General features: G+C 51.9%; 2 protein-coding genes across 2 annotated transcripts in view; one reads left to right on the top strand and one right to left on the bottom strand.

The window, feature by feature from the left end:
- LOC119095304 (WD repeat-containing protein 81) overlaps positions 1-22,104 on the bottom strand; it is a 194,945-nt gene that overhangs the window by 129,321 nt on the left and 43,520 nt on the right. The window lies entirely within an intron of this gene.
- On the top strand, positions 975-21,706 carry LOC119094953 (uncharacterized). The gene is made up of 8 exons (XM_037217865.1): positions 975-986; positions 1,996-2,118; positions 3,223-3,474; positions 13,272-13,437; positions 14,260-14,450; positions 17,795-17,974; positions 19,955-20,077; positions 20,909-21,706. The coding sequence occupies exons 1-8, from the start codon at positions 975-977 to the stop codon at positions 21,704-21,706; spliced, it is 1,845 nt and encodes a 614-aa protein (XP_037073760.1).

Below are 22,104 nucleotides of genomic sequence, written 5' to 3' on the forward strand. Positions count from 1 at the left end.
ACATCCAGCTGTCTCTTAGGGGCAGACCCAACATCAGCATTCTGCAGCAGGTGGGTCCCCGGAATATGTGACCAGATGGAGCAGTGATTCATAACAAGAAGGCAATCTGAAAAGTGTAAGATGATGTGGATTGAAAGATGCGCGTCAAAGACAGTCTGAATATTGACCTTTTTCCACGAGGTTTGACACAGTACAGCAGGAAGTAAGTGAAACAGTTCAGAATGGCGCGACCAATACAACACCACACTGTTGTGCACAATCATGAATGCCATTTTATATACGTAACTCAACGAGTTTGGACAATCGCATTAGGTACAAAAACATACACCATTAGTACCAAAATATCACGTCTAATAATTTGACGTCATGCCAGACCATTTCGCACATGTTTCCGACCAGTCGCGCAATGCTAAGCAGGTCTGGCCTTTGCTCAGGTCCACCTAATCTTCACCGACTGGGACGTCGCCAAGCCGTGCCTGCTCATGTTCGTTCAGTTCTGCTTCGCGAATTTCTGCGGCGGTGTAGTGCTCAACCAGTACGCGCTCTCCGTCTTTCAAACGGCTGCGACCTCCTTGTCCCCGAGTCAATGCGTGCAACTGCTCGCCGTGCTACAGGTAAGACATCCGAACTGTGGCAACATCATGTGCACGCGAGTTAACGCGCGTGTTACAACCTTGGACGTGTGCCTTCGGATGTTGACCGTGAAGCAGAGCCCGTTGAAGCAGTGTTCCACATTTACGTGCGGTTTTAAACTGAAATATCCCTCTTGAAGACCTTTTGGTGTTGTTCACAATGCTGCCTTTTTAAGACATCAGACACGCTAGTTACCGAGCTACACGCCCGCCAAAATGGTGAAAGGTTTATCGGGGAGAGTATTTCATAGTCACCTTAGCATTCATGACGCCATTATAACGCCGTTCAGAACCTGCCATTCAGTAAGCTATGTGCCGATGAGTTTAATGGGTTAGGGGATCATGCAGAGTGAAGTGAGCGGATTGTCTAACTGTAAACGATATATGATAACAAGGTCGTGGAGCAACACAACATAACTGTTCTTGACAGCATTTAGCAGCTTGTTCTCCTGGCGGATACTGCTACTTTTGTGCTTAGCAACACCTCCCGTGCCTTTAGGATGGCCCCCTTCAGCTCATCAAAAGTAGGAAACCTTCTGGAATAGCGCTTTGACCAGTACTTTCGGTTACGATGTACAGCACCAAACATAAGTTAAGTTATATATACGTACGTGAAATCATTCTTATATATGCATACACACATACATACATACATACATATATGCCTAAGTTTCGGGCTGGTTTTCTTGAGTAAAGGCCATCAATAGGCTTGTTATCGAATATATACACCCTGGCCTTTTCACCCAGGAACAGGTGTCATCATGTTTCAATACAAAGCAGTCCATGGCTGTGTAGTCTCTCTCTCAACCTACGAAACTCGGTCACAACGAGCTCCTCGCCGGGCTTTTTCCTCAAAGCAGGCCTGAAAAGGGTGACGTATTTCCACCGCGAAAGCCATCTTTGCTCGGCTCCGCAGACGATAACTACAGCTGAATGGACTATAAAACAGAAACACTCACGTAGGAGCAACATTTCAGCCTTATTATTTATGGTAGGGCTAAAATGTTAAGCTTTTTAAAACTAAAAAAATATATTTTTAAGAAAACTCACGTGATATCTTTGTACATCACAATGCACCGAGTGCAAACAATACTACTGTGCTCATGCATATTCACCGCTAGAAATGGGGACGTTGTTCGGGGTCACCCGCTATGTTTTTGCATGTAACAGCCGACTTGGACTGACCTATAAGCTACGAAGAGTTCTGCGGACCTTCCTCAAACTGTGCACATTGCTAAAGAATGTCCACAAACTGGTAGCTTTCAATAGATTCCAAACAAGCTTTTTAGGATGTCAAGAGGAAACGCCCGTGACAGCGGCTACTGGCCCTGCTGCGTCGACTGACGCCGCTCTTCCCTTTCAGATGGCAGCCATCGGCGTGTCGGGCTTCCTGCTGCACTGGTGGGGACGGCGCACCGTGCTCATCGGCTCGGCTGTGCTGACCGGCCTCGGGCAGCTGACCGCGGCAGCCCATTTCCATTTCGAGGCACGTCCTCACGTGAACGTAACAGGCGGGCTGTGCGTGCTGATGATGATAAATTGGGTTTTGGCGCGCGCCGACCAAACGGGCATAGGGCGTCCATAATTGTGTGTGCGTGTGTGAGCGTGCGTGCGTGCGTGCGGGTGGGTGTGCGTCTGCAGGTGCATGTGTGTGTGCAGGATGTGCACGTATACATGCAAGGGTGCGTCAGTGAGTGTATCCGTGCTTGCGTCCGTGTACAAGATCGCCAAGACTAGCGACGAAAACAGAAAGTCTTCTGTTCTGATGAAATCCGACGATCCGAATCATCCTGGCAGCCCTGCCCTCCTAAAAGAGAACAGCGACAGGTGGATGTGACGAAAGCCCGGCATGACACTATCCTGGCGACCGATCCGCCCTGTATCCTCATTGCTGTGTCCTGCATGCTCGTGACACTCCGCTTGACCGCAACAGGCTGCATGCACCAGCCACGGGTGGGCTGACAGGCGCCCTGGCGGGGCCCCGAGCCTGACCTGCGCCATGAAGGTCAGACTGCGAGCGCCAGCCGCTCACCCCGCAAAGGGGTCTCTGTGCAGGCTTAGTCTCGAAGGTTAGGTGCGTTTAGCGCTGCCACACCGTTATCCACCAACTCGCCCGAAATGGTCATTACAGGCGGAAAGGGCTCTAATAGAAATATCCACCTCTGGTGACCATCCTGTCATCTACCGTGCCGTTGGTGCTGATCCTGATCTCCCAGGAAATCCTGTTCTCGATCCTCCGCTCCTAGCGAATGGCGATGGTGCTCCTTCTCCCACGGCGAGAATGGTGATAATCCCGCTGCACTCTCAGGCATGCCGGTGACGACATTACTCCCCGACAGCGACACTGATGGCGCCGACCCATGCGACGCCGCTTATGATCGCGTTTTCTCATGCCACACTTCATCCTGCTCTAACGGGTGTTGCTGGCTATGATTCGGCCGCCCAGACGATGTCGGTGATGCTTCAGTTTCCACCGGTGACGCTCGTGATGACGCTGCACTACTGACGCTCCGTGACGCTAGGTACCAAATGAAGCTTGCTGTGATCCATCACAAGTCGTGTACCAATGACTGATGTTCCTCCTCCTCAGGCAGCGCTGGGCGGCCACACCTGGCTCGTGATGGTCGGCATCATCGTCGCCAACGCCGCGAGCCTTGGCGGCATCTCCCAGCTTTCGCATCTGTATATGGGAGAAACCCTCCCGGTGTCCGTGCGACAGATGGTCGGCTGCGTCATCTCCCTAGAATTAGGCGCATGTACCATGGCCTTCATCCACCTGTTCCCGGTGCTGCGCGAGGCGCTGGGTTTGTCGGGCCTGTTCGCCGCCCTGGCCGGCGTGAACGTGCTGCAGGTGGTGTTTGCCCGCTGCCTGCTGCCCGAGACGCGGGGGCTAACTCTGGAGCAGGTGCAGTTCAAACACTTCAGCACCAAGTGGCGCGCTGAGGAGGCGGCGGCGCTGGCAGCCGCGGCTCAGGAGCGGCCAGCGAAGGAGGTGTCTCTCAGCCACGGCGAGACCTGCAGAGCAAAGCCTGACACCGAACGGGCGACGCCTGACACTGAGAAGGCGATACCCGACACTGAGAAAGCGAGGCCTGACCCCGTGGGGGCGACACCTGACACAGAGAAAGCGACACCTGACACCGTGACGGCAGCGCCTGCCACCGTGAGGGCGACGACCGACACTGAGAAAGCGACTCCTGACCCCGTGAGGGCGACGCCTGGCACTGTGAGGGCGACACCCGACACCGAGAAAGCGACGCCTGACACCGTAAGGGCGACGACCAACACTGATAAAGCAACGCCTGGCCCCGTGAGGGCGACGCCTGACACCATGTGGGCGACGTCTGACACTGTGAGGGCGCGCTTGACACCGTGAGGGCAACGTTCGACACCGTGAAGGCGCGTCTGACACCGCACGAGGTGTTTGACGCATCAGCACTTTATCGCTATGCTGATCAACACCGCAGCAGATGCTGAGCCCAGGACCTCGGAGAGAAGTGCCATCCCCGAGGCCGAATGAACGAGGACAGCGCCGCCTCTTCAACGACATAACTTGGTCAAACGGAGATGCCAACGGACGCCGCGAGCCGATCACAACAGGGACATCCGTCAACTTAACGCCAAATCCATGCCACACACGACATGTGGTTCTGGGCCAATCAAAGGCACTCTAGAACAAAACGTCAGCTAAACAAGCTGTCCAATAATAGAAGGCCAGCAAACGGCATGCAAAATATTATGTAAAAACATATGAAAAACAGTTTGCATTACGAATAAAAACAGCTATTTGAAACTACCAAGGATCGAGCGCGGCGCAGGACGTCAACAAGTTGCTAAAAATGGACACTGGATTACGAAGAAAATCCTGAAAATGTCATTTGCAGCTCTGGTAGATACTAATAATAAATAATAATATAATATAAATAATAATAAATAAGTAATATAACAGGACGTATCCCTACTAATATAACAATCATCTAGAGGGCCGTCGTGTGGTGAGATGTTAACCGCCGCCGCCGTTGCAGAAAATCGAATGCAGCATTTCGACATCTAAAATTATCCGTTATCACGTTATTTTTGCCCGACTACACCACCTGCCAACCACGCATTGCAGCATATGCCATATCTAAAGATGGTCGCTAACATTCATCTTCCGGTTTGCTTGACTTCCAAATTTTGGCATCGTGCATGAAGGGGACTCGACGCATTTAAGAGAAAAAAACCTACTGCTGTTTCAAAACTGAATCAAAGTGATCTCTGACTGATTTCCAATAATAGCCAAAGGTACTTGGTCAGGAGGATTATGTCTGAGGAGTTTCGAACTGAGATGGCTATTGAGATAGCATGATCATTCCCGGCAGATCACAGAAATTTCCTTCCATAGACCTCAAATTCCATTGTTTCTATGCTTGATGCACTTGGAAATCGTGCAGCCTCCGACCCGCCGACTACGAGAAAATCACCGAAACATGTATAACATCATACAAACGTCACACGGGCACTCCACCTCGTTCGCCGTCTTGCGCTCATCGCCAAGATGAGTATGGCCACTTAAGCATCTGTGTTTGCGGTGAGGTTGCACGAGGTCACCGAACGACACAAGGCAATTGACTAATTAGTAAAATTTTGCTGTTGACTTCATGTCTCAATCACGAACTACGTGACGCCAAATATAACAGACAAATTTGGGCAACTATATGATATGACGGACATGGGCCTGAAAATGGAGTAACTTAAGAAAAGCACCGTAACCGGAACGGCAAATGCAAGCAAAAAGATACCATCGAGACAGCTATACGAGATTATCAGGCCAAAATGCGCGCACAGACGCCCGTTAGCTGAATGCACACAATATAAATTCAAGGCGCCACCTTGCGGCGTGCAGAAATACCAGAAGCAAGTAACAACGTCCGTTGCAACCGTAACTCCGACGCAGCAGCTTTGGCAGCGACTCTGACGGCATGCAAATGTTCCACATGATGCACTCAAACAAGGACGTTGTGATGACCAGATTCACCAATTAGCCGCAATTTGTTACTTAAAGCCGTCTTGCACTTGAAGCAGCCAATAATTACAAGAGAGTTTTTCAAGCATGTCTGATGCTTCCCCCGATGTTTTCATATGTAGAACAGTCCCCTTGAGAACGAAAAGTGTTCTTTCTCTATGATGCGGTGATTTCACAATAGTTTACGATGAAGCTAATCTAGCTACTTTAGGCTTAATCGTCCAAAGCGTGCAAGTCATATAGCTAAAAATACGTTTCACCAGTACATCGGCAGCGACTTCGCTTAATTAATAACGGACGCGCGGGATCGCAAGAATAAAACCACCTGCAAGATGGCGTAGACTCGCAGGCAAACTGGACAAACAGGCATACCACTGTTCGGAAGGAAAACCACTACAATGCTTACAAATAAAATCAAGTAAAAATGGGGTACTACCACGCTATGACGCATTTGTAAATTACCAGGTAATACACACCACCTGCCTTGCGTTATAGCCAAACCAATATACGGTGAGTTATGTTATTATTCCCTGGCTTACCTGCGACCCAACAGCGGTCAGAACATAACCAGCAGAATTCCCATCCGATGCCGATGTCACGCAGTCACGTTTACTTCAGAGGCATACTTCTTTGAGATGCCAGCTAAAAGATGTCTTAACACAGTGTATTGGGAATCATGTTCTTCTCACTACTTATTGACTACTCACATATGCTTCTTTGGAATACAACCCAGCATAGTATTCTAGTGATGATAATTATTAACTAGTAATGCAATATTAACATAATTATCTAGTAATGATAATTGTTGTTACTGTTGATTGTTATCATTATTGTTGTTGATGTGAGACAGCATTTTACATGTGACGGCTTCTGTTGCTGATATTTCTTTGACTTTTCGCAAGGGTAACTTAAGCTGTACGTTGTATTCATCTGATGCAGCGAAGTCGAGAATTTGGAGGACATATTGTATTCACCGACTAATTCCCTTATCTGGCTATCTATGCAATGACATGCTTGCAGCAGTTTTTGGTGATGATGATGATGATGATGATGATGATGATGATGATTTGGGGTTTTAGGGTGCACCGACTGCTGAAGGTCATGCAGCGCCCATCACTATCGATTTATGCAGTCTTTGGTGAAGTCACGAAGGCAGGTGCTAAACACAAGCTGAGCTTAACCTTTTGGATAGCTATCTAAGACAGAAAGAAGTTCTCCGCAGGTAATTTTCTGGGTAAAGGAACCAAGTGAAAGAATCCAAGTCGGTGAATGAATTAAAGGAGTCCATCCCTCCCTCACGTCTGTCACTGTTCCTGTTGCATGCACCGACTCCACCACGCAGCCGGGATGGAAACAAGACTCACAAGAACCGTGAGCTGCAGACGTACCGGACGGCCTGGGGATGAGCGCAAGACCCAGCATTTCTGCAAACAGCTAAACTCGCCCACAGTCGGCTTACTCGAGACGTCAATCTTACTAACATGCGCAATATGCACCAGATTCGAAGGTTTTGGTTGCCACGGCGTAAGTCTTCTGTGGTTGTATCCGATCATACCTAGCTGAAACTTCCCAGAAAGACAAACGATGCATCCCGTTCATTGTAACAATTTCTTCCTCGTTGAGCCATCTGGCAGGAACAAGGGTCCGCCACATCCTTACTCACACAGAACCGGCACTGTCGTCTCTTCACCTTGCAATCCCTGCAGCGTGGACCGAAGAGGACTCGCATTCCCAGATGGCGCGTCCTCGACATAGAAGGCTGGCGCGTCCGACTTTTTGGTACACGAAACACGAAAGAGGACCTTGCATGAATGAACGAGTCGGGAAATACTGCCTGATGTCTCATAACCTGACTTAAAAGACTTACTCTCAGATATGTTGTGCACGGCAATCGCTAGGACGAAGACATCCGCCTGTCTTTCGCTTCTGCCGTGTCTTAGTATGATCCGCTCTGCTCGTGCCACACTGAGAAGCTAGCCACTCGGTCACATCCTCGTCGATCACCACCACCTAGTGCTTGGCTTGGCATGACTACCTTTCCCCGGTTCAAAGTTTGGCTGGGTATCATGGAGATGGTACATTGGCTTATTTTCCTAGAACGTGGTAATAAAAGAGCTTTCTTGACCTGGGTTTCTGTTGCCACTCTTCCTGTTGTAGTCGACCACCAAAGATCCACTACGCTGACGAGCGCAACCTCTTGGCTCACCGGCCATTGAGATTTCAACCCTGTGGGCTTCTGCCCCTGCCCCTGCCAGGTTCCCACGATGAGAAAGTGAGCTGAGGTCTGGCGTGACCCAGTCAGGTCGAGGACTCGTCCCTGCTGAAAGGGACAGGACGCCAACCCCTGCCAAGGAAGCTGGCTGCAGTCTAAGTTGCGTTGTTGTGTATAATAAATATCCCCTTTTTTGCTTCACCGCTCAGAATCCCCACCTACGAAATCGGAGCCCAAAAAATGACGGCACACTGGGGAACTACTGTGCCGCCAGGGACTACCTGCGCGCCAAACGCGGGCCGGTGCGCCAGAAGCGCAGCTGTGGGAGCCTCCGGGCGCGCGTCCGCGGGGACAACGCCTCCAAATACGAAGACATGACCAGAAGCATCTCACAGATTGGCCGGGATGCGGCCAAAGGCCCAGGGATGCAGGCAGACACTGCGTCTGGTAGCTCCCCCATCGGCGACGACGATGATTGGAGTGGAGGGCGCGCCGACTATTCGGATCGTTTTGCGCCCATAACGGTTAAATGACTAACGACGTGTGTAAATGGCCAAAAACCCGATAGTAGCCAAACATGAAAACTACTGAGCTGCGGCACGAACGCGAGAGTCGTCACCAGAAATGTTTGAACAGGTCAGAACTGGAGCACCTCGTCCGAAATACTGTAACCGCTCTTCGCTCAAATGCGGACATAGCTGAATAACATGGTGAATCGTAATCGGCCAATCACAGCCAGGGAATTGAGGCCACCATTCACCACACAGGAGATAACCACACGTCGCGTGCGTGTGACCAATCCGTACTCGGCAAAGCACAACTTGTCTCGCATCGCGTGAGCTCGACGGCCATAGCCCTAACTGTGGCTTGACGGCTTTTAGCTTGCTGTTGGTGCTGACATCTCATAACCGTTGCAATTTTCCTTTCACAAATGCCGTGATGGCACAGTAAAAGTTCCGCGCCGGCAGGGCAACGAGGCAAGGGGCAACGCGCGGGTGCGAGATGCGCGCGCCGCTCGTTTCGCCGTCGCGTCAGCCAGCTCATTACCTACCGGGTATCCAACATTGGATGGCAATCTTACCCGCGCGGTTCAACGCTGTCAGGTGAATCGAAATGCCCCGCATAATGAAACACGACCAGCTTAGAGCTGTTAGGGCCGACAAGCTGATCAAGGAGTCATCGAGGATCACTCGTCGCATAACCAACTTGGCTCCAAGCCAATGCCGCAAAAATGCGACGCCTGGTCGGCCGGTCTTCCCACGTGAAGTCGTCACAAGCATCCGCAGGATCACAAATTCAGGCCAAAGGCAAGCGTTGGGAGGCTGCTGCGGCTGCTCCACAGGGTATCTCCCCCACCCCCTCTGTGCTCAGGATCCCCGCATGGCCTCCTGAGAATTTACGGGGCACGGCGAGACCCAGGTAAAGTGGAAAAACTAGGCCCGAGGGGTTGCTGAACAAAGACCCCTGACTAAAGTCAAACGGCTTTGCGAGCGTATACATTCCTGTAGACATAATAAAGTATAGATAAAGATATTGATAAGAACGTAAAGATCATATAATAAGTAGTTTCATAGATACATAAACAATACGGACAGATACATGAAAATCTACGTCGTCAGCACCTCGTTGACACCGATGCGTTCGAAACTGATAAACATGTTTACAACCATGCAACCGCACACCGATAAACAAACCGGCGGCTAACCGTGCCTGGCTCGGCGCGCCAGCCAGCCGAAAGCCGTCGTGTTAACGCCAGTGTAGTTTGCCACACCCCTCTGAACCACAGCAGGACGAAGCAAGCCGTCTAAGGGAAAACACGCACGATTCGTGCTGGGTCATGGTGATAGAGTGGTAGCGCGTGGGTGCACAGCCACAAAAGCTAGAAGCCAGCTCAAAGCTCAGAAGGCATCCATGTATGGCGAGGTAAGCGCGTTGCACATAGCAACCTTCAAATGCTTTCAGGCAGGCGGCTCTTGTCAGATTACCTTCACAGATCCCCTCAGCCTGGGAGCATCTTTACGTTCGTTCTTGCCTATCACGATCACTAGTGGTGAAGAACAGTGTAGGGAGTAGAGACAGAATATCCCAGTGACTACTAGATGACTGACCAAAAACAAACCTGCACAGACTATGGGTGTAGTCTCACAAAATCAGTTGCGGGAGAAGGGCTGAACAGCCAAAAATTACCAAAAATAGTCCAAATAATGTCAACTATCAGGTAGCTGTCTCTAGGGATTTACTTCATTTTCCACCCGCTGCCGATATGACCTTCGCCTCCGCCCATTAGCTCCCGCCGTCTGCGGAGCTCGGCTCCGGCCCGCGCTCCGGAGCCGTGTGCTCCACCTCTTTCTGCCCAGCGACTGCCGCAGGTCAACGACCCGGGGCTGGCGAGAGTCCATCGATATCCATGACATGCCCGTTGTTCAGGGCACAATAAACCTCGCGAGTGATGGATCTGTGTCTGTGTTTGAGTGTGCCTAGTGCGTGCCACAAGACGTCACAGGAATTGTGAGGCCATTTGATGCAGAAGACCTGACTAGGGCGAAGTTTCACAACATTATTTGTGTGGTGGAGGCGGGGAGGGGGTGAACTGATAAGTGAGATTTACAGGAAGGGCAGAAAGATGCATTTCTTCTCGACTTATATTGACGAATTTCTCTTCGCTCATTCTCCTATTGTGCTGTGTTGTGTTGTGCTGTGCTGTGCTGTGCTGTGCTGTGCTGTGCTGTGCTGTGCTGTGCTGTGCTGTGCTGTGCTGTGCTGTGCTGTGCCGTGCTGTGCTGTACTGTGCTATCCTCTTCTTTTCTGCTTTGTCCCGTCATGTCATCTCCAGCCCCACTGTGCAGATTTGGGGACGGAAAATGTGATTTTCCCCCGTTATTTATGTGCGCTTCATGCCAATGCGTGTGATTTCCCTCAGGCTTTCGAGCTTGACAGCGGAACAGAACAGAACACCATGCCGAGGGCTAATAACCAGTCAACATTTGTTTTACGGCTCACTGGCTCATTCCTGTCCTGTTCAGGTTTGCTGATGCCTTGACACATCCCACTTCCTACTTTTTCACCCATTCCACTTCGGTGTTAAATGTCTTGACAATGCTTGCCAATTGTGCGTTTACAGCAGCCGTTGTCTGGCAGCACAAGAAAATTGCTCAGGTTTGGTGGCCTTGCAGCACGTGCTTGTCAGAACTGGCGTTTTTTTATATCTATAGCAGTAAATACGCCCTTGCCAGACGCGGGCCAAGACTGGCAACTCCCCATTGGCCGCATGAGACGCTTTTTAACCCTCCCCAACTGCTCACAGGATCACTGTGGCACTCAATCTCCAACATGGTGGTGCCTCACGGAGAGCCTCTTCAAGACCATGACCTTAGAGAAAAATCAAGGTCATGAATTGATCCAATTAAAATAAAAATGCAGTTTTTGACAACCCTGCAACCTGGAAAACTGTGCATCCGGTCTTTATACTATTTCATCCTTCAATTCCACACCATAAAATTATCCTTCTCTTTTGTCTGACGACCTTGACAAAGATCACAGGTCACCATATGACCTTAACGTTGTTTTAGGCGTGCTGACGGTTCCATACTACGAAACTATTGGGACGAGATCTTTACCACATCTTCGCCCATCGGTTCAACTTAGCCAATTAATTCGTCTTTAAATCGCCAGACCTTGACTCATGTCACGGATCACCAAATGACCTAAACACTGTTTTGACGCCTACTAACGGTCCTATGTTAAGAAATTACCAGGTCGGTTTCCGTGAAACTCTTATAATTTGATACGTAAAATAGTAAATGTCATGAGATGAAAGTGCAAGCATGAATAACTGAGCACACGGGTCATGCATTATTTCGCAGCACGAGCTCCGTGGCCAGGAGCGGCTCGCCGGTGCCGCAGCACGCACCGAAGTGGGTGGCGACGACTCCTGATCGGATCTAGTGGCGCGGCAGCGTCCACACAGGTCACACCGGACAGCGCGACGACGCCGGCTGGGACGCCAGCATGGCCCGTGACGGACTGTGTAGTCAGGTGAGGCGTCGGACGGGGGGGGGGGGGGGGTAAGGGCGGGGGGGGGGGGGGGGGCAAGGAGGGCATCAGCAAGGCTAAATGTGATCCCGAAACCATTTAAAGGCCGGATTTTCAGCTCGATTGGACGTATTTTGCGTTTTGAGTCGTGGCTGGCCCGAACGTTGGGAGGGACCAGACAACGAGCGGGAGGGGGGGGGGGGGGGGGGAAGCAGGAGACTGAAGCACCAAACTGCACCAAAAACTCCTCCACTGCCTACGCAAAGTACGTGGTTAGCAGTTCCATGTTTTGTTTTAAAACAGCACGAGAAATAAAAGTTTTTGACATCCATTACAATTGAAAACACAGTTATGTTCATTGCACCGCACTGTGCGTGTGTGGAGAGATTCATCCAATACAGTGACGGCACAAAGGAGTATCCCTCTAATTCAAACACAACTATCACCAAACTGTCGAAATACGTTCTGCATCAACTGCCTGGGTGTCAGCAAAACATGTAAGATGTGCAGCTCTGTCTTACGTGTGCTATATGCAGTTCTATCTGTTTAACAGCCATCGTTCAACTGTTACCATATGAGGAACTTCAATCATCTTTGTAATCAAGGGCAACCAGTAACATATTGTTCACTCAGCCTCAAGTTCAATTCAAGCTACTGATTTCACTGAAGTGTCGTTTCCATCGTTTAGCAATGTCTGTAATGGTCTCACCTAGCCTCCAATTCAGAACAAAATACACCTAAATTACTTCAAGTTTTGGAAACGGTGCACTGCCAATTGACCAAAGTTTCCGACAAGTTATGGCTTTCCAATCAGGATGTTGCACAATAAAGCGAACGACGTAACGGATCCCGGTGCAAAGAAGATAATATATTTTTGCCCACGCATACAGGAAGTAAAATGTGCAATTATATAGCCCCTAATGAAGAGGCAGGGTATTCATGTCCAGGGAGAGATTGCTTTTGGCTACAAGTACTACATTACACCAGTTTACAAGACACATACACAACACCGAAACAAGACCGTTCTGTACATGATGTTCCACATTTCATGAACAAATAACTCTACGTAACTATTTCCTGGAAATAAGATACCGCTGCGCAGCTACATAATTGTACAGAGCTCGCAAAAACACATGGAACTTTGAAAAATTGACAAAGCTGACATGCAAAATCAAGGAGATGACAAAACGCTGGCGCAAACTATCAGCGCGCAACATGCCAGGGCACATGTTATAACTTTTAAACATTGGGAGAGCGACGAAACACCCGCGCCAGGATACACGGCAAGCTCAAGCCGAAACTGAACCACACGTCACTTTCCCTCGTCAGTCATACACTGGGTAACTAACAACATGTCCGTGACGATATGGTCGCTGTGTTTGTTGCTCAGGTGGCGGCGGCGGTCGTCATGTCCATGACGCCCACCATCTACGGCGCCACGCTCAGCTTCGCCGCCCACTTGCTGGCCGAGTCGCAGTCATCTGACGCCACCGCTCAGCTGACGCTGCGCGACGCCACCATGGTGGCGGCCATCTCTAACCTCGGCAGGATGTTCGGTACGGAGCCGCAAACTCTACCCTGGGTTAAATATCCATCACAGAGCTGCTACTTCCAACCTTGTCCCGCTGTCTCAAAGTGTCGCCTTGTGAAACCTGAGCCAGTTGGTGAGGAGAGATTCGCCATTATTTATCTGGACAGAACGACCAGTCAGAATACACAATATCAACCTGGACCGCATGTTAGCAATGAAACAAGACTCGGACCGGTTGCTCGGTAGGAATAAGACATGTGTATTTTGTGTCAGATGTTCAGAATGGGGTCAAAAGCCGTTGCTCACAAAACGATGCACTCTGTTAGGCTGGCACATCCTTCATGGCAATAGACTGTAACTAAAAATTGACACAAAAGAAGCGTTTGTACAAAAAACCTTGATAAGTTACCAGGAAAACCATCGCACCGCAATAGCACTACCTGGGTGGCAGCTTGAGGACCAGACACAACAATTCACATTATTCGCTTTGGCATGAAAAGGAGTCCAGATACGCATACATCAGCAAACTTTATCAGAATGGCTGAGTGAACATGAAACACCAGTGGGAGCATTTGTGAAAACGCCGGCTAGACTGCATAGTTATAAAATTGAATATAATACACGCATTGCCATGATATGAGCATCAACCTGCGCAGGTGAGCCTGCATGCATGATATGATATGAGCATCAACCTGCATGATATGAGCATCAACCTGCGCAACCTGCGCATCAACCACTGGCGCAAATCCGTTACACAGATGGATAAATTTCCCAAAATGATGCCGCAGCACGAATGGCGCGTGGTCGTCCATCTAACTAACATCACGCTCCCCCCTCCCCTCCGAAGCGTGCGTAGCTTCTGCCTCGCTGACGGACAGGCTGGGCGTGCTGCGCGTGATCCAACTGAGCGTGCCGTTCAACCTGCTGGCCTGGCCGCTGATGACGCTCGGGGGGCGAAACATGATGATCGCCGGCGCCATGATAGCTGGCGGGATCGTCGGCCTCAGTGGCCTCACGGGACGGCTCTACATCGCTGAGGTAGGCGGACCTGAGAGGCTTCACGGAACGGCTCTACGTCGCCGAGGTACGCGGGACTGAGAGGCCTCACGGAACGGCTCTACATCGCAACAGCTGAACCGGACATAGCGCCATTCAGAAGTAAGCAGGCCTCACCGAAACAGTGCCACCTGAAATACACAATTTGAGTTTCGCAACTAGGTAGAGCTCTTAGCCTAGCAGACAATGTGACATTGTGGCAATGTGGCAAATGCGGCATGTGACACTATGGCAATCGTGAAAAAAACGCCACAACAATATCTTCAGCATAATGAAAGAATAATCAGAGGTTTTGCGTCGATCATTTCAGTTATGCTTAGTGTAGGAACCCAGAAATTTCCCCAATAGAAACATAATCACTGCAATATTGGTACAGGATATGCATAACCACCGTTGCTCACAAACGGGTGAATGCACCCTCACACTAAATGAGTGGAACCCCTTTAGGGAGCGGGAGGGGCAGGTCTACTGGCTGTTCACTCTACTCATCGTGCTCTTTTGGCGAAAGGTTTGTTCTCGGCGCGTGCTTTCAACACTGGCCCAGCGTCGGAAGATGGCTTTCTCCAGGTGCTCTTTCCGACCGCCGCCCGACCCACCCGGCCGCTGACGTCGCTCAGCGCTGAGGTCGCTGACGACGCTCAGCGCGAGCCGCAGCACTCCGCCGACACGTAGGACGCAGTGCTGGGCCCGGTGACTGGCTCCAACTCGAGGAAAACGGTGTCCATTGCTCTCTGTTAGAAAAGAAGCTTGCAGTATGCCGTACAAAAGTCTGCTGACGTATTTCGCGCGAGATCCTCCTGAAAAACTTCTGCATAATGCGCTGGGGGGGAGGGGGGAGGAAAGGGGCCCTTGGCGCATTCTATATCTGTACTCACTCAATGGCGAGTGCAGAGACACAGGCATTCACTCAGTTATCAGAGATGGCACCAATACCCCGATGAGGTGGCCCTGGAGACGCCCAAGTCTACCTTTCTGCAGTCAGCCAGGACATTGAGCACCTCCAGGTGAGTTCGCGGCACAACAGCCACTGAGCACCTCCAGGTGAGCTCGCGGTACAACTGCCACTGAGCACCTCCAGGTGAGTTCGCGGCACAACAGCCACTGAGCACCTCCAGGTGAGCTCGCGGCACAACAGCCACTGAGCACCTCCAGGTGAGTTCGCGGCACAACAGCGCGAATGGGCACGATGAGCGTGCCGAAATGTAAGACAGTGCTGCAAGGTTCACTGAGTGGAAGATTCCCTGGGCTTCGCCACCGTCGAGCCGCTGCCAGAACACCTGAACGCCAACGACTTAGATCACCTCGGTCATCCTCCCGGCGCGCGCGTGTCTCATTGGGAGACCCCACCAAGCGCGACGACCACCATTTCCAGGGCAGTCTTCTCGCCGATGACCCTTGCTGACGTGACACGGGAAGCGAGGCGTCAGGTCGTCCTGCACCTCGAGCAGCGGCCTCGTCAGGTCCTCTTCGGAAATGGCACAGAGTCGATTGGAGCGGAGGAGTTGCAAGCGCAGCATCGCAGCAAGGGGGTACGTGGGCCTGAACGGCATGCCGGTACGGTCCCATGTCAGGGAGGTACGTGGGCCTGAACGGCATGCCGGCAAGGTCCCATGTCAGGGGGGTACGTGGGCGTGAACGGCATGCCGGCAAGGTCCCATGTCAGGGGGGTACGTGGGCGTGAACGGCATGCCGGCACGGTCCCATGTCAGGGGGTACGTGGGCATGAACGGCATGCCGGTAAGGTCCCATGTCAGCGACGTGCGTGGGCCCAAAAGCCTCCCTTACGACTCCACATCGGAGGGATAGGCGCCGGGTGGCCCTGCGCCATCTCCGGCGGAGAGCTAGAGAATGGACGGTCACGCCTTCCCGGAGAGGGACACGGCAGGAGAGCCGCCAAATACAGCGGACGAAGCCCATGGACTGTCGTTCGCTGGTCGGTCTTCGTAGAGCGGGACAGAGGGGGGGGGGGGGGGGGGGGGGGGCGCAGGTGGGGCTGTTGGGAGTCACGGATGCCAAAAGCATGGCAAATGCCAAAGTGGGTCCAGCACTTCGTGTTAATTTCATCTTTTTCGTTAACTTCGCGTTCAATCGTTTGAACGTTGCGAGTGATCCGTGGATTTGGAAGACAATAAATGCTCTCTAAGGGACTTCTTTCCCGGACATTGAAGAGGCATACTGCAGAGGTACAGGCTTCGACTGCATAGCACGAAAGCACTCCCTTTGGAATGCTCATCTGTCACATTCTTCTTGTCAGATGACAACCAATCCCTTCTCAGGTGACAACAAACCGGTACCGCTCTACGCTCTGCTACCTACCAGGTGTGGCCATTGGATTCAGTCTTCTGGCTAACTTCTCCATCGGCGCCGTCATACCGTGGCGATACGCCTCTCTACTGTGCGGCTGCGTGCCTTCCGTGGTACAGATCATCGGAACGATTCTGCTGCCCAGTTCACCCAGGTGCCCAATCATGTTTACACCACACCCCTGGTCTTCCTACGCCCTACGCATGATGTGAGTGGCATGTGACAACAGCGCAGCAGCTCCATTCCTGTCATTGCGCATGTGTCCATTATCCGCTTTTGCCCAGATGCTGCAATCGCTCGCTACCGAGTGGCGCCTCATCCATGGCGCTTACTAGTTTCGCTGGCCACCGACAGATGGCTCATGCATCGCGGCGCCGGCACCGACGTGGTCAACAAGGCAATCCTCTTCTACCGAGGCAAGAAGGCAGACGTCATACAAGAGGTCAAGGATATCCAGCTGTCTCTTAGAGGCAGACCCAACATTAGCATTCGGCGGCAGGTGGGGCTTCGGAATATGCATGCAGATACATTGTTGATGCATATGAAAATTGCGAGTGTGAGGTACGACACAAGAGGCGAGTGGCAAGGTTGTGGGTTAAACGATGATATGCGTCAAAGACTCGTCTCAAGAAAGGGCTCGTGCGGGGAGCTTTGGAGCAGGGTAACAGCCAGCACAAAGGTGAAGGAAAACTTACCACCTTTTTTGGAGCGTATGGTTTCAAAGCCGAGGCATGCAAGACTCTCGTTACGAACGATGAACAGATAATGACGTTCTGGAGTGAGCCAGTTCAGTGCGACGTAAACAAGACAGTGCCGCACTGTTTGCACTGCAACCGACGGTGCCTGCTGATGCTTGTACCCCAATGACTTTGAACAATCCCAGTAGGTACGAACGCCTACACCACTCGCTACTAAAAGCTCACGTAAACCCTTCCGGCATCGGAACAGACAACCTCGGAAGACGCGCCCTGTTGCTCACGCCATGCTGAGCGCCATGTTGAGCGTTGTTGGCCTCTGCTCAGGTCCATCTAATCTTCACCGACTGGGACGTCGCCAAGCCGTGCCTGCTCATGTTCGTCCAGTTCTTCTTCGAGACCTTCTGCGGCGGCGTGGTGCTCAACCAGTACGCGCTCTCCGTCTTCCAAATGGCAGCAATGTCACTGACCCCAAGCCAATGCGCGCAAGTGCTCGCCGTACTACAGGTGAGACATCCGAATGGTGACGTCACTGGGTATGGGCGAATCAGCGCGCTGCTGTGACCGAGAGCGTCTGGCTTCGAGTTTCGATTACCAAATGGAGTTCGTTTACCGGACAACTCCGCGGCACAGTACCCAAATCACCTAGTCTACCACTTGGTACCTAGTACCTCCACACCTCATTACCTTGTTTACTTGGGAAATAAAGTAGAACGCAAAATGGTTTAAGATGTGCCACTAAAATCCCTTCCGCTCCGGCTGGTTACATGGGGAATCCAACCATGCTTCCGAGAGATGGCCTCTGCTACTGGAAACGACCCCCCCCCCCCTCATCAAACAGCCGTGGGCCTCGCGGTCCGTGGGTGTCGATGATTGATTGTGTTTTGATTGTGTTTGATTGTGTGATTGATTGATTGTGACTTCACACGGAGGGAGAGGGCCAACACATGTCGCGTCTGAAAGTTGATACACGTTCGCATATAGGATTATGCGATTCTACCCGATTCAAACAACGTGAAAAACGCACACGACTACAAGGTGTAGTCAACGCAACGCTTCGAGTCGGCGGCAAATTCATAGTCATGGGTCGCCATGTAAACCAGGCATATATATATATATATATATATATATATATATATATATATATATATATATATATATATATATATGTAGTGTGTACATACACACACACACACACATATATATATATATATATACACATACACATACACATACACATACATAGTGTTCAGCTGACAATGATCTCTGGGGCCGGAGGAAAGGGCCATCCGGCGATGTCATGCCTTGCCAGCACGACTGCTGTTACAGCGGCGATACCAGGACACGTGACCGGCCACCCAAGGTGAGCCCCGCGCGCGGGACGTCGCACAGACCAACACCGAGACATAGCTCATTCCCTTGGCAAGTCAATCGACTATGTAATTCATTATCAATCAACATGTTCTCAAATATATCAATTATTCATATCAGGCTGTACAATTTGAAAAGGCCCGGCCGGTTGTCGTCGGCAAATGCCGTGGTATTTGCTTCAGAGGGATATAGTCCATCGTTATCAGCCATCACTGTGTGATGTGTGATGTAAGGAACATGTGACAATTTCAGTCCCGAGATGTGCGTTAGCGAAGAAAGCCTCCTCAGACCTTGACGGGGGTGACGGTCGCCTTGTATCCACCCATCACCTTCCTCACATAGTGAACAGCTACCGACGACCTCTCCGAACAAGGACCTAACGAGGACCTAAGGAGGACCTGGCGAGGACCTAAGGAGGGCCTTCCCGTGATCGAGCGTTCCCTGGCTATCACCAACTAAGAATGACAACATGTCCCAGATGACATGACAGATAAGAGTGCGCACGTGACAGCGACCCGCGCGCATTTGTGAGAGCCCAGTGAGAACGCTCGGCCTATGAGCACGATCTTCAGATCGTCGATACAAGCTTGACACCCTTTATTGGCTCAAGCGGATGCTGTCAGGCCGCGGTCGTGTGGTGCATTCATGTTCCTTAATTGCGAGGTCGTAGATCTCGGCCTCCTAATAATCAGAATAGGCATTCTCGGAGATTATGCAGAATTAGCGGAGCCAAAAGCGCGGCTGTACATATATCGGATATACGAGTTGTTGAGTGACACAATGTAATTGCTCACCACGTCCATGAGGACTTACGTTCAGGTGGGATGCTTTCAGACATGTAGGCACTATTTCACATATTACAACCAGCATATATATGAACTTTTTAATGGCGTGCAAATAGCATATGTTACCAAATGCAACCCGCCGATTTCAACACCATAGTTACGACTAAGTATTGGGGACTTTTTAGGCTAAATCTACAAAATGTTTGAATGCGTACACAAGTTTTCCGAAAGACTTCGAACGAACTCCTCAAACATTTTAGTTGGAGGGTCTCTTTGTGAGGCGGCTACCATTAGCCCTGCTGCGTCGACTGACGCCGCTCTTCCCCATCAGATGGCAGCCATCGGCGTGTCAGGCTTCCTGCTGCACTGGTGGGGACGGCGCACCGTGCTCATCGGTTCGGCCGTGCTGACCGGCCTCGGGCAGCTGACCGCGGCAGCCTATTTCCACTTCGAGGCACGTCCTCACGAGAACGTAACAGACGGGCTTGATGAATCATGATCAAGCGAATTCGGGTGTTGCTAGTCGCTGCGGGGAAATAACGATCGATGACCACGACAGGAGTGCCATCGCAGACAAATCTAATGATAATTCTGCCATCCTCTGCAACGTTGGCGCTGATCCTCTTGATGGTTCTGTCTTCCCAAGCGACGCATTATGACTTTACTTCCCTCAGCGACACTGGTGAAGATCCTGTTGCCCAGGCGACGCTGGTTATGATTTGCATCGCAGGGTGACGCGAATCATGATCACTATTCCCAAAGTGAAACTGGTGATGACTTTGCTTAGCTTGGGCGACGCTGGTGATGGCCATGGCCTCCCGAGGCGACGCTGGTGATGGCCATGGCTTCCCCAGGCGACACTGGCCATGACCCGGCTTCCCCAGGCGACACTGGCCATGACCCGACTTCCCCAGGCGACACTGGCCATGACCCGGCTTCCCCAGGCGACACTGGCCATGACCCGGCTTCCCCAGGCGACACTGGCCATGACCCGGCTTCCCCAGACGACACTGGCCATGACCCGGCCTCCCCAGGCGACACTGGCCATGACCCAGCTTCCCCAGGCGACACTGGCCATGACCCGGCTTCCCCAGGCGACACTGGCCATGACCCGGCTTCCCCAGGCGACACTGGCCATGACCCGGATTCCCGAGGCGACGTTGGTGACTACCGAGTGGTGACGCTCGGGGAACAGTAAAGCGGCCATTAGACAACGTGTGGCCCCCACACAATGCCGCGCCCTACACCAACCCTGTCACATGAACTGCCTGACCTTCGCCCTCAGGCAGCACTGAGCGCGCACACCTGGCTAGTGATGGTCGGCATCATCGTTGCAAACGCCGCCAGTATGGGCGGCATCTCCCAGCTCTCGCACCTGTATCTGGGCGAGACTCTCCCCGTCTCGGTGCGGCAGATGTACGGCAGCGCCATCTCTCTCTACATGGGCGCGCTCAGCATGGCCTTCATCCACCTGTTCCCGGTGCTCAAAGGGACCCTGAGTCTGTCGGGCCTGTTCGCCGCCTTGGCCGGCGTGAACGTGCTGCAGGTGGTGTTTGCCCGCTGCCTGCTGCCCGAGACACGGGGGCTGACTCTGGAGCAGGTGCAGTTCAAACACTTCAGCACCAAGCGGCGCGAAGAGGAGCCGGCAGAAGCGACGGCAGCGGCAGCCGCGGCGAAAGAGGCCCAAGAGCGGCCAGAGGAGGAGGTGGACGCGAACAAGGCGCGCCCGGACAGCGAGGAGGAGCAGCTCGAGAATGGCACGGTGGGATGCGAAACAAGCAAAGGGAAAGAGACAGACACCGATAGGACAACGCCTGACACCGAGGTGATAACGACTGACACCGAACGGGAGGCGCCTGACACCGAGGTGATAACGACTGACACCGAACGGACGGCGCCTGACACCGAGGTGATACCGACTGACACAGAACGGGCGGCGCCTGACACCAAGGTGGTAGCGCTTGACACTCAGATGGCGACGCTTGACACCAAGGTGGCAACGGCTGAAAACAAGCAGGCGGCGCCTGATACCGAGGTGATAACGGCTGACACCGAGCGGGTGACGGTCCAGCCAGCGGCGTGAGCTGTTCAGATGGCGACCCTAGATGGCGACCTCGGATGGCGACATCAGATGGCGACCTCGGATGGCGAACTCGGATGGCGACATCGGACGGCGACAGTTGAGCATTAGCGCTAAACAGCTGCCCCGAAGCGCTCTGTAGCAGTTGCTCAGCCCTGGCGTAGAAGTTATGAGTGGAGCATCAGACTTGAGGCCGAATGAACAGCGGCAGAGCCGATACACATCTTCAAGAGCGTGAGACAGCCCAACAGCGATTCCAACGGGCCTCGCAAAACAAATAACAGGAATGCCCTAGAACTGTGCTAAAGATACTATCTTGTAGAACATGATGCTGTGAGTTAGATAAATATCTGCGGGAACAAAACGTCCGCCAATCTAGATTAACGAATGCTTAAAAGTTA

The sequence above is a fragment of the Pollicipes pollicipes genome, unplaced genomic scaffold, assembly GCF_011947565.3.
Source record: "Pollicipes pollicipes isolate AB1234 unplaced genomic scaffold, Ppol_2.1 Scaffold_4219;HRSCAF=4965_pilon_pilon_pilon, whole genome shotgun sequence".
NCBI lineage: Eukaryota > Metazoa > Arthropoda > Thecostraca > Pollicipedomorpha > Pollicipedidae > Pollicipes > Pollicipes pollicipes.